Raw genomic sequence first — 14,035 nt, 5'->3', positions numbered from 1 at the left:
TTAGCTACAATAGGATTTTCTAACATTGTTGAATTTTCAAGAACACATGAAGCTCTTCATAATTGTTCAACCACAATCAGCTCCCAAAATCTCATTGACTTTCCTCATAATAACATCGTTTTACAACTATTCTGGAACTTAAAAAACACAATATCCTCCATATTCTCATGCACATAGTACTGGTCGTTCACAACCGGCCTTATAATAGCGCGCATGTCAAAACTTATACACTGTAGTTGTACCCCAATCTTCCAATCCCAAAACTGTAGCATATTACTGTAAGAAATAGCCACAGCATTACCTGGTACCATTTGTAGGTCATCGTAGCCCCGTTCTACCTCGAAACTTTTGGTGATAGTCTCTCCCAGTGGCTCCCAGACAGCTATTGTGTTGTCGTTGATTGTGAATATCACGATGTTTTCTTTCAAACAGCATTGGAAATAGGGTTGACGGGAACAGTTGGGGAATTCCAAGGCTACAAACCTACCCTCCCTGTTCCAGACTTTTAACGGGGAGTACATGTAACGATTCTGGAACTGATAGATCTCGGCTATACTCATTACAAACCAGGCGTTGACCCAGATTATTGGAGGATTGATACCGAAGGGTGTGTTGTCGTATAAAATTATCTCCAATGTCCACTCCTGGTCGTCTAAGTTGAACCCCCTAACTTTGTAACACGACATTGTCATGTCTAGAATCACTATGAACAGTACATTCAACTCAATTTCCATTTGGAAGATGTGGTCTATGTTAGGTGCTACAATCCACTCCCTATCATTCTCCAAATTCCACACAAATATGTTCTGGGTACCCTTGAAAGTTACAGCGACGAAAAAATCGTTCATTTTTATCAACACTATATTTTCTTTGTTGCTAGTATTTTTGTTGTTTATTTTACGATAATTCACTCCCCCTAGAGAGGCATCGGGTAGGTTGATCTCTCTGTAAAGTCTGTACAGTTTAGCAGGGACCAGTCTGTGGTAGATTTGTAGGGAAGTATCTTGTTGGTTGATTAGAAAGTCTTTGTACACTTTAACGGTAGCTCGATACATGTGGGAGAATGTTAACGTTTGTTCCAGCCTTGGTATAACGTTGAAACTCCAGATTTCGATGCGGTTCTGGTAAACTCGGATTACCAAATCGGAAGCTAAATGAACTTTGGTTAGTGGACAAACTGGTAGTCTGAATGTGTCGTAGAAGCCGTAGTACCAGTTGAAGTTTAGCCAGAAACATTGTTTCCAAGTGCTTCTATTAACTAGGTTGATGGAGTTTTCTAGAAACCAGTCGTTTTTTATGCAGAGAGTTTTCCAGTTGCATAGGTCGTTGATGTTTCTTCGCCAGATGTCGGACACTTGGATGCAGTTTTTTAGATCGTCGTTGTCGATATAGGAAAGGATTTTCTCGAGGATTTCTGGTGGGAGGAAGCACATGAAATCCATGGTTGACAATACTTTTATTGGGAAAAGTTATTTTTTGTCAAAAGTTTATGGTTGGTTGACTCTATTTCAACGAGAGTGATTTGGTGTAGAAATTCGATTTGACGATGGGGCTCATTGAAACATTTCTTTTTAAAGAAAGAATACAGTATATGGGAAAGTTAATAGTTCAGTATGTGTGATGATATTCTCAATATTATAAGTGCATCAACAATTTGTTGCCTTCGCCAAAAATTATTGAATAAAGAATATTAATTTAATTAATATTACTTAGATGTAATTTAGTTGCAAATTACATTTTATCAATTTAGATTTCCAATTCTATTAAATTAATCATTGATCTTCCCACATAATCCCTATACTTTATAAATTTCAGATTACTATATTGTTGAAAATCATCCAGTATAGTTGGTTATTTTATATTTTTTCTGAAATAGGCTAATATAATATTGATCTAATGTAAAATCATAGGATGAATAGAAATTTGCTCAAAAGTCCCTACTAATGTCTACATGGTTAATCATGAAATATAGTCCAAATTAATCATAGATTAGGGCCTATTTGTATTGATGTCAAGATAAAATATTAAAATTCTCACAGTTTTCCAAAAATGTTCACTTGTTTACAATTACATTGGAGCGAGAGATGATGATGTAGAGTTGTGTAGTCAACTTACACTTGACTGATGAACTCTTGAATTACAACACTATAGTTTCATGCATAGGTTTCTTTGAATCAAATGAATTTCCAATCACAGTTATTGCTTTGAATCCTTCTTATGAAAAGTACCTTGAAAATACTAAAATAACTGTCTGATTATCTGATTTCTTTGAACCACTGATCAAATTAAATAATTAAATATTTGAATTGAATATTGCTAGTCACATATACTGTATAATCATTGACACTTATTCATTTAAAACATCACTGTTCCCATTTGAATATAAAAACTGCCCTCCAATTACAATATTATTAGTTTGCAAGGATACATCATCATAACCTTCAAAACACTGATAATTTTTTCCAAAATCTTGTTTTCACCGAGGCTTGAATAATTCAGTTAAAAACTTCACTAGTCCAACTTTGAATATAAAATCCGACTTTCAACTGCAACTAATTCTTTGTAAGTATATTGAGAACATAACTTACACTTGACTGATTAACTCTTGAATTACAACACTATAATTCCATGCCCCTAAGGATCCTTCAATAAGGATCTGATTCCTTATTAATTATCTGATTAATTATCCTAATAATTATCTGATTCCTTCAAAACACTGAATAATAGATTTATCACTGTAGCATGAATAATTCAGTCTAAAACATCACTAGTCCAACTTTGAATATGAAAACCGACCTTCAATTGCAACTATTCCTTTGTATATATATTTGAAAAACACTGAGTCAATATTTTAAATTACATAAAATCACTGAAGTACATTCAATTTCGAACATCACTTATCTAATTTGAATTCCAATAACCGGCTTTTACTAAATGTATTTTCCAAAGTACAGGTATATGATTATTGGTAACTTGAATATCGAAGTACTGGGAGGGTTCATTCACATTCTGGCGGTGTTATTGAAAGGACGGTGTTGAACTAATTTACAAACTGAGGCGATCAACTTTTGCAGTATAAAATAAGTAATAGTTTGTTGTTCTTCCGCGATTCGCGAGTTGAGGACGCGTTGAGTGCCAAACTGAACTGACATTCAGAACACAAATAGGCTGCTTGTTGGCAGGGTGCCGCTCTCTTATCAGGCATTCACGTCCTTGTCTTAATGCGTGCAATTGTGGGGTCCCTTTAACCGACAATTTCATTGATCGTTGTTTCAGTTGGCCGAATTTGGTAGAGTTGACGGCGATTTGTTTTTGTGGATTCAAAATTCATCTTATTGCAATAAAAACCTGTAACAACTTGTATTGTTAGTGGTTTTTTCACTTAGTTGAATCTCTGACGAAAATCGGATAACTGTATTGTCGGTCAATTATTTTATCGGGCAGCTATAGTAGGTATTGTACACTGCTGCCCACACATGAGGATTGTTAGTGGTTTTGTTTTTTACTTAGTTGAATCTGTAACGAAAATCGGATGAATGTATTGTCGGTCAATTATTTTATCGGGCAGCTAGTAGGTACCGCACACTGCTGCTCACACAGGAATCAATTCGAAATGCAATGTTATTTTTAACCCCTTGATTGCGTTTAATTGCATTCCAATCTGATTGGAGTTGAGAAAGAATATTGACTGATGGATTAGAAAAACGTTTAAAGTAAGAGATTAGAGAAATCAGTAATGATCTTCCAACTGTCATGAGAGGGTGATAGAATTATTTTGGATATTCCATATAAAACAGAAATTGAATGAAAAAACTTTTATAGGCAAATTAGAAAACCTGAAAAACGATGTCAAAATAAAATAGAATAATGTCAAATATGGAAAGTCTCTTTTATAGTTCTAATAAAAGGATTAGAACTATAATCGATTATTTAGATAATATATTATCATTTTATAGAACTGTTTTCTGATATCTAATCTATAGATTTAGGCTAGGCGCACACCAGTTAGTCAAGTCAAGACAAGACAAGACTAGTCACATTTAGTCACAATATTTCTCATAGTTGCTTATGAAGACATGTCTAATTGCAATGACTAATCAGTGTGAGTTGCGTCATATGCAACCATGTGAAGTATTGTGACTAAACGTGACTAGTCTTGTCTTGTATTGACTAACCGGTGTACGCCCAGCCTTGGGTGATTGCAATTATAAGGCTAGTATTTAAAAAATCTGGTGTGGCGCACTCACACAACTTTCCTTGCCGTTATGAAAATTGATCACCTGACGCTAGTGTTCACGCGCATCTCAAGTGTACTATTCAAAGATCTGAGTCAGCTGGTGACAGGACAAAAACGCTGGAGACACACGATGTCTGCGTTCATAGTGAATGATTTAATAGAATCAACAGTTGCCAACATTGTGCAATCGAATAATCACATTTTCTCGAATTTCAAGCTTATTTTCAATTTCAGATGAAAATATTACTGAACATTAATTGTAGAGATTTTCATGCTCAATCTTTTTCACTCGAATTTTTCGTTTTAATTGTATCTGAAGCCTGATAGTTGGGAATCTAAAATCAAACTTTGCATAGATGGGGCAGAGTTCAAGGAATTTTTACAGATATGGGACTTGTGGCAGTTGATAGTTGGCAGCTTATCAATGACTATTCTAGGTATAAATTTGATCAAAATCGTTGGAGCCGTTTTCGAGAAAATCGCGAAAAACCCTTTTTTGACAACATTTTCGCCGTTTTAGCCGCCATCTTAAATTGCATTAGATCGAAATTGTTCGTGTCGGATCCTTATAGGGGAAGGACCTTAAGTTCCAAATTTCAAGTCATTCTGTTAATTGGGAGATGAGATATCGTGTACACAGACGCACATACACTCATACACACACACACACACATACAGACCAATACCCAAAAACCACTTTTTTGGACTCGGGGGACCTTGTAACGTATAGAAATTTAGAAATTGGGGTACCTTAATTGTTTTCGGAAAGCAATACTTTCCTTACCTATGGTAATAGGGCAAGGAAAGTAAAAAATTGGGTTTGGTGCGATTTCTGAATATTCATCAAATTTTTTGAAAAAGTTATGAATGAACAATTTGAATTTATCATGAGGCAGCAGTGAGATATAAAAACTAATAATATTATACTGTTCTTAAACATGGTTCAAAGAGATTGTAATTACAAAAATTCTATACAAAAGTATATTAATTTGGTCTTTAAAACTATCTCAACTATTCAACTTTGTCTGAAAATCCATCTCAATAAATCTAGTTTCCTGTTGTAATAAGAATTATATTTTTTTAAAGTCTTTAATTATTCTAATTCTAAACTGAATCAATTCGAATTTCTCATAAAACAGAACCAATGGGCCACAAAGCACCCAAGTTTGCTTCAACTACGAAATTATCTTCTTATGATGCTGGAAATGGTGAACAGTTCGCGCTATTCTGTCAAGCCCAAGGGTATCCTGTCCCAGCGTTTAGGTAAGAAAATACTCTTCCCAATCTTAAATACTATAGTGAGGTCCATGTTATAATGGCAGTGCTTGATTAGCAATAGTATTGTTATCCTTGTCTATCAGTTTACAAAGCGGATAGGGCTATCTCTTTCTCGCTTTGCTCTGTTGCCAGATCGTCTTTTAACAATGTAGAATTAATAATTAATCAACAAAATATTTCATCTTAATTATGAAAATTCATTATGGAATTATTGAAAAATATGATTTCTCGCTTAATAAAATATAATTGATCATTTTAAACGAGAATGAACAGTAAATATTACATCAATAAACATGTATCAGCTACCGTTTATAAAAGGCGTTGACAAGACAGAGGTTTGGCATCGTTGTTCGCCTATCTTTCTCTACTGCCATTATAACGTGGACCTCTTTATAGGTATTGAAAAAATATTGTCAGAAATATTTCTGACATAAAATACTAAAGTAGAAGTAGTATTTTACTTCTCAATTTGATCTCATAGATAAAGAAAAATTGGAACACAATATAATATATCAAGTACCCTTGATTATAAAATTAAAGGGTAGTTGATTTATTATATTGTATATATGTAAATTATATATGAACACAATATAATATATCAAGTAGCCCTGATTATAAAATAAAAGGGCTAGTTGATTTATTAAAGTGTGTTTCAATACTTCCAAAAGCCCTAAAATAGAAGTGAGTAAACAAAAATATTGCTTCTCAATCTAAAACTATATTGAAAAACTATTTCATCTTTTTATAATTTGACATCTCCACTAGTGACTAGTTCTCTACATAGTACGTAGAAGCAATTTTGTTCATGACGGTTTTTGAATTTATTGACTGAATTTAGAGCCTGTAGGACTTAAAGCGCCCACTCTCTCAAGTGATGTGAAAAAATCATGGATTGAACGAAGAGCGCTGCAAGGATTTGGTTTGCTTTGTCAGGCTCAAGGATTTCCCGTACCATTTACTAGGTATGTGGGTTTTCTTTCAAAATTTCCAATTTTTTCGTGAATATTTCATTATCACCATCATTTGTTATACAAACATTATCAATCGTATATCGAGTAATAATTATTTTCTCTCATTTTCACCCAGTTTTTACGTGAGCAGTTCATTAGTACCATGCTACCATCATTTTATTAAAACCTTATCAATTTTCTTAATCGCAGACCAAATAGTTAGTTCTCTTCCATTTTGATTAGATGTGGATCTACTTGAAAATGAGGTAAGTTTGTTGGATTTTTTTCGGAATCGAAGGAAGGACTATGCTGGCTTCTTGTTAAGTTTCCTCTTGAAATTCATGTTTCTGTGCTGAAAATAAAAGATCTTATGAATTATTATTTGAATTTCCACTGGAATTGGTATTAGGCAATATATACGGTAACCATTCCAAACTGAGTATATTGATGTATTATTACTTCAATATATTCACAAAAGTTGAATAAAATTGAATGAATGTAATTTTTCATTGATTTTTCTGCTTTATCAGTTTGGGGTGAGGGTGAATATAACTGACTGGCAATTTGGAGGTACCGGGTTCGATTCCCGGGCCGGCAAATAATTATTGGATAGTAGCTCTCATCGAATTTTCATCTAGCTGTTAACCCTGCTGTCAATATCTATAGTAGCAGAAGTCTTCATGGTGGTTTACAGCATTTGAGGTACCGGGTTCGATTCCCGGGCTGGCAAATAATTATTGGATAGTAGCTCTCATCGAATTTTTATCTAGCTGTTAACCCTGTTGTCAATATTTATAGTAGCAGAAGTCTTCCGGGTGGTTTACAGCATTTGAGGTACCGGGTTCGATTCCCGGGCTGGCAAATAATTTTTGGATTGTAGCTCTCATCGAATTTCCATCTAGTTGTTAACCCTGTTGTCAATATTTATAGTAGCAGAAGCTGTCAGGGTGTTTTACAGCATTTATCTTTGGATTTTCGTTTGATAATAATTACAAAAGTTCTTGCATCATACATCGGGATAAAGTATTGCTAATAATAATATCAAGGTTTCTCGTGGCTTCTTCCGTGTGTTTGTCCTGTAAAGAATGTTTCACTTTGACAATCTACTTGAAGGAGGAGGATAGTCGTGAGATGTTGGTTGAAATTTGGAAGATTATCTGATTCAGCTTGAAATTCTGTTGTTCGTTCCCTAACTATGATGAATATCGGGGACCGAGCTTCGCTCTTGAGTACAAAAGCATAAAAAATTCATTACGAAAGAAGAAATTATTATAACATTTATACAGAAATGTTCTATCTTGTCACAGTAAATTGAGACTAATTCCCAGAGGAATGCAAAAATTTCCCTCACAAAGGCCCAGTTGCACAAAAGCCGGTTGAATTTTAATCCTGTTGAACTTCACGTGAACCAAATCAGAGAAGACCATTTCAAAAAGATGAATCTACTGGAATTAATCAGGATTGAAAATAGCCCGGCATTTTTGCAACCGGCACTAAGTACCAAATTGAATGATTACAAAAGTTCAACAGCTGAGTCATAATATTTTGACACAGTCCCACACACATGAACTCGCTCACTCACTTCCATCACCAACAGACGACGAAATAATTATTATCAGCTGTTTTTCCAAGGATGAATAATAATTATCCTTTTAATGTCCTTCAGCGATTTTTCTCAGGGATGAGACCTAGTGCAATCGAATCTTTATATTATAAACCTAATATGCTCTGAATTTCGTGAGAATCGTTAGAGCCGTTTTCGAGATCCGGTGAAATACAAACATCTAAACATAAGTTGCTCGTTTAATAGTATAGGATATGTGAACATGATTTGGAGAATAAAATAGCAAATTTAAAATTATGGATTGAGAAAGTTGAATTCTATTATAGAAAACTGGAGGAAATTGGAAAATTAGGATTTTATCAGTTTGGCAGCAGGGGTTCTCCAATACCCTACCTTAAGGACAAGCCACGTGTAGCGTTTTTTTAGGCGTTTTCAGACGAGTCAGCCTGGCAGTAAGCTCTCCGATTGCCTTATTGGGAATCAGCTGATAACTAGCCAATCGGAGAACTTCCTGCCCTGTCGACTCGTCTTGGAACGCCTGAGAAAACACCTCATGTGACTTGGCCCTCATAGTTGATTGCAATTGTTTCGTTGGCTTGTTTCGGTTTTTGTTTAAAGTGATGTCGATTGAGATTGTGAGTGATTGTTATGAAATTAAGGCGTTATTATTAAGAAAATCATGATATTTTGTTGTTGTCTAGAACCGGTAGGAGCGAAGGCCCCCACATTCTCCTCTGATGATCTGAGTCGTACGATATCTCGAAAAGTCGGTTCCGGAATGGTTCTGTTATGTCAAGCGCAGGCTTTTCCAGTTCCCGGCTTTAGGTATGATTTTCTATTGTCAGATATCAGTAATTTCAAACATTGACACGATTATGTATGACTTTCCTTTTCCAGATATCAGTCATTTCAAACATGTATCTACTATTCTATATTGGTTGGTGAAACGGAGGTTGAATCATTCATTCCTTTACCAAAGCATAGAGCTTTCTCAATATATATGTACTTACATTTGAACTTATTGGATTCATACAAAAGTATGGTGAGAAATAAGTTGTTTGTAGGCTATTATGTGCTTGAAAACCAAAACATAGAATTTTTTCCATCATTAGTTCTTACTTGTGAAGTACACGGTACTTAATACATATACAAAGGTATGGTGAAAACTTATGTTTGTTTGTAAATGATTAGGTGATTTTATGATAGGTGTTTAGGTGAAAAGATGGATATAAAACATAAGCTGTTATCTTATAAGGGGTTTTCTCACTATTGGTATACTAAACTTGAAACTGGAAGTGAAAGAACTTTATTACTGTGTTAGAAGTTTAACATACTTATTATTATTTTGTATCTATAAATCAAACTTTTAACTATTTTTCCTCTTTTCAAATTTATTTCTCAAAAAACATACACAACTATAATACTATAATATTATAACATAAAAAAATAATACAAGAAAATACTATTGTTCGTATCATTCGTCTAAGCATCTTATTCTATATCACATATAAATTAATAAAACTTTAAACAATTTCTAAATAAACTTCATCCCCGAATCTTCATTTTTTATTACATAATCACTAAACATTTATAGTTTACCTTTATAGTTTAACACTAACCGCGAATATATTTTTTTAATCCTACGGCTTGAAAATATTAGCCTACATATAGATTTATTTTAGTAGCTCACAATTTTTATTACATAATCACTAAACATTTCTAGTTTACCTTCAACACTTACCGTGAATATATTTTTTTAATCCTACGGCTTGAAAATAGTAGCCTACATAGATTTATATCCAATCAAATAGGCCTATGTTAATCTCCTATTTTTTGAAAATTTATCTAATACCGTAGTTAATATCAACCGACACTATTTTTAATTTGAGAGATTAAATAATGAAGTATTTTTCATATCATAATCATAGGGGAGATTTCATAGCTATGATATCAACCAACAGACAGGCGGGTAATTAAAAATTATAATGTTTTCAAACCTTAGTTTTTCTTGTTAATCTGATTTATTGTAGAGCCGATTGGAGCAAAAGCACCAAAATTCATGAATGATGATAAAGTCAATTCTTTCGAGCGGACATCCGGTTTCCACGCGGCTTTGCTTTGTCAAGCTCAGGGCTACCCTCTCCCAACAACCCGGTAAGATTAGCTAATAGATGATTTGATAGTTATACTTCTATCTTGAAGGCTGGTGGCTTAATCTAAGATTAGAATTTGATTTTGAATAATTTATTTGACTTCATCAAGCCCAGGATTACTCTGTTCGAAATACCCGGTACTGTAGTTATGATTTCTAATTTAGAAGGTTTTGGAATTGATCTTTAATCAGAATTTAATCTCCAACCAGTCATTGGTTGATGTAGATCAAATTCTGATTGAATTATGTACCATCTGCTAGTGTTTCAGAAGGAATCTCTCACTCAATTCATGTAGAGAAATAATTGAAAAAATGCGTAGTTATAGAGCTATTCGTTGTTGAACAACATTTAACAATTTAATTTTTAGTCTTTTGGACAGATTTCCAATCAAATATCGGGAATGGAGTAGTAAGGGCTTTAAGCCTGTCCATTCATCTTCTATAATTCTACAATTACGTGTTTCTATCATTGCTGTAGAAATAAATAAAAGTATGGAATAGTTTATTGCTTCAGAAGTCTCCAAAATGATTTACAGCCCTTGAAGATTTAAAAGAAGACAACTATCTATCATTCTTTTTTCATCAAATTTCAAGCTATCATCCATCGGATGATTTCTTTCATATCATTACACATAGGTCCAGTTTCTAGGACACTTTCAAACCTAATTATTGAGTATATATTTAATCTAGGTTCAATAATCCACAAGTCTCCTAAATACGGGGCCCTACTCTGTTAATTTATAATGGAAATCTATGTATTTCTTTCTTTAGGGCTACACTCAAATATAAATAAAAATTAGAAATCTTAGTGTCCTTTTAAAATTGTTCAATCACGACATGTTTCGGCTATATAATGCCATTATCAAGTGGATGGGAATTAAATAAAATGAAACTCATTTTTGTAACAATTATAAAAGGGTCCTCATATTTCTAATTCTTATTCATGGAAATCTATGTATTTAAAAAATTTACTAATAAATTATTTTAATTGAAGCAATGCAAATAATTGTAATTGGAATATATAATAAAACAAAGATTGATAATAAAATAAAGTAAAATAATAATTAAAAAAGGTACTTTGAGGTTACATTGCAAATTCATAGGAATTTGATGATGTGAGTCTCAAGGTACTTCTATTTTTGCATTGAATCAATGATTTAAACAAATTCGCAATCATAATAATGTAAACCAATGGTAATACAAAATAGTGGTTAACCTTAGGAGTTAGGAAACCTTCAGAAACACTCTCCAGGTTTATCTTATCAATTCTAAATAATTTTAAATTCATCTAAAAACACATAGTCTTTTTTGAATGAATAAAAAATATGTTTCTGTGAAAAACAGAACCAGTCGGCATGAAGAAACCCTCGTTCAGTCAGGAGGCTCACAGTAGTTCGTTTTTGAAAACGAGGGGTCAAAGTTTCGGACTTCTTTGTCTGGCACAGGCGTTCCCTGTCCCTTCCTTCCGGTAAGAAATTTTAATTTTTCAGATAAATTTGATGAAATTATTTGATAATTTGTATGTTGCTTAGAACCAGTCGGCATGAAAGCACCAACTTTCTCTAGCGAGTCGCGAAGTAGCACTTTTTTGAAGCACAAGGGACAGAGCTTCGCGTTGCTCTGTCAGGCCCAAGCGTTTCCGGTACCTTTATTCAGGTAGGACTTTATTGTTTCACTCAAGTATTTTAGTGATCATTCAAGTCTCCAGTATTAGGTCACAGATACAACTCGTCAGCTTTTGTCTGTGCTTCAGCTCATCAACTGAAGAACTGATCAAATATTGATTGAATTATCAATTAATAGGATTCTTCATTGATTCATACAATAAGTTCATCATCAAAATGATAGGGGGAGAAAACCAAGAGGGGGAGAAGAAATAAACTTTCTATTGGTGATATTTTTCAATTTTTTTCGATTGCAAAACATTTTTCCGATCATTACTTTTTGAGATATGAGCGCCTAAAGTTTAAATTTTGGGACAGAACAAATTCGGTAAGAGATGAATCCCTGAGATTTAGAGGATTGATTCTTCATGGTATTGTTCATCTATTGAGACAAACATTTTCTGAAAATATCAATTCTTAATAAAGTTATTCAATTTACCAAAAATAACTCAACAAAAGGTCATTTTTAGTAAATTGGATAACTCTATCAAAAATTGATATTTTCAGAAAATTTTTGTTTAACTAGATCAACAATATCATGAAGAATCAATCCTCAAAATCTCATGGATTTATCTCTTACCGAATTTAAAATGTTCTGTCCCGAAAATTTAAACTTTGAGCGCTCATATCTCAAAAAGCAATGATCGGAAAAAATGTTTTCCTGAATAAAGTTATCTAATTTGATAGCTTGATGATATACAAATCGAGAAACTTGTAAAATATCACGAGCCTAGAAAGTTTATTTTTAGCCTTTGCACAGCCTTAAGTCTTGTAGTTGTTTACTTCACAAAATTTGCAGTCCTTTATTATTTTCACAAAATAGATTTTTAAATTTAGATGCTTGAAAACCAAACATAGAAGAAAAAAATAAATATTCTATTTTTTATAGAATATATCTTAGGTGAGTCCATGGTGTTTTATATAGAAACTAGCAAGAACCCGTGCTTCGCAAGGGTCTATTTTAAAACTTGACAAAATGAAAACTTGACGTAATGAATTATATAAATCTAAAGTGTAGTAGGTCAGCTTGCCAAAATACCCCTCATTTCAATATTAAAATTTTCGACTGACTGTACAGTGAGTCAATCATTCTACAGTATCAAGGCTTGAATAATTTTGAAATTTTAATTAAATAAAAATGGTAGAGAATAATTATCATGTAGATATCAACACCTTTATTTAAAGACATATTAACTGCATGCGTTTTCATATTGCCGATACAGCATTGATAAAACTGTAGACGTTATTTAGCAGTCTCAAAAAACTTTTCTAGCTGAAAATTAATAATACATGCCACGTGTAGGCTTATACAATGCATCAGGAAAACGAAGTTCAAAACTATGGTTTTCCTAAACATATGTTTTTTGAGATAATTTCTTTGATGCAGCTGTTTCACATTCACCATTATAAATTATACAGAGTTTGTGAAAATAAAATTATTTATTTTACCAAAAATAACTCAACAAAAGGTCATTTATAGTAAATTGGATAACTTTATCAAAAATTGATATTTTCAGAAAATTTTTGTTTAACTAGATCAACAATATCATGAAGAATCAATCCTCAAAATCTCATGGATTTATCTCTTACCGAATTTAAAATGTTCTGTCCCGAAAATTTAAACTTTAGGCGCTCATATCTCAAAAAGTAATGATCGGAAAAAATGTTTTCCTAAGAAAACTTTTTTAATTTGATAGCTTGATGATATACAAATCGAAAAACTTCGAAAAATATCACCAGTAGAAAGTTTATTTTTAGCCTTTGCACAGCCTTAAGTCTTGTAGTTGTTCACTTCACAAAATTTGCAGTCCTTTATTATTTTCACAGAGTAGATTTTTAAATTTGGATGCTTCAAAACCAAACATAGAAGAAAAAACAAAATATTCTATTTTTGATAGAATATATCTTAGGTGAGTCCATGGTGTTTTATATACAAATTATTAGGAATTATATATTGTATTTATTGTTCGATTCTAGTATCGAAATTCTTATTATCAAAGTCTGATGACTAAAAATCTTTCTTTTTTTAATTTTTTATGAATACCACCCTTCATCCCAACCAATAATTAGGAAGGTAAAAGAAAAGTGGGCGGTAATGCACCTCTCTGTCTAAGATGAATTGAAAAAATCTTTATTCATTAAACATGTAAAAATATTAAATGAGAAAGACTAAGAAATTGTCAAAAAACA

At 32.8% G+C, this 14,035-nt stretch overlaps 1 protein-coding gene across 40 annotated transcripts in view; it reads left to right on the top strand.

Moving 5' to 3' along the window:
• Nucleotides 1-14,035, top strand: part of LOC111045692 (Down syndrome cell adhesion molecule-like protein Dscam2) — a 460,637-nt gene that overhangs the window by 247,124 nt on the left and 199,478 nt on the right. For 3 of the 40 annotated variants that reach the window (XM_039427603.1, XM_039427612.1, XM_039427627.1), the window contains exon 7: nucleotides 11,714-11,837. The exons of 36 other annotated variants lie outside the window; for them this stretch is intronic. In XM_039427603.1, coding sequence (XP_039283537.1) covers nucleotides 11,714-11,837 — 124 coding nt within the window. Of the gene's footprint in view, nucleotides 1-11,533; nucleotides 11,650-11,713; nucleotides 11,838-14,035 lie in introns of those variants that run through there. One more of the 40 variants, XM_039427636.1, reaches the window with a different exon arrangement.

The sequence above is a fragment of the Nilaparvata lugens genome, chromosome 5, assembly GCF_014356525.2.
Source record: "Nilaparvata lugens isolate BPH chromosome 5, ASM1435652v1, whole genome shotgun sequence".
NCBI classification, from domain to species: domain Eukaryota; kingdom Metazoa; phylum Arthropoda; class Insecta; order Hemiptera; family Delphacidae; genus Nilaparvata; species Nilaparvata lugens.
The sequence above is the reverse complement of the archived record's forward strand: the minus strand, read 5'-3'. Positions and strand labels throughout refer to the sequence as shown.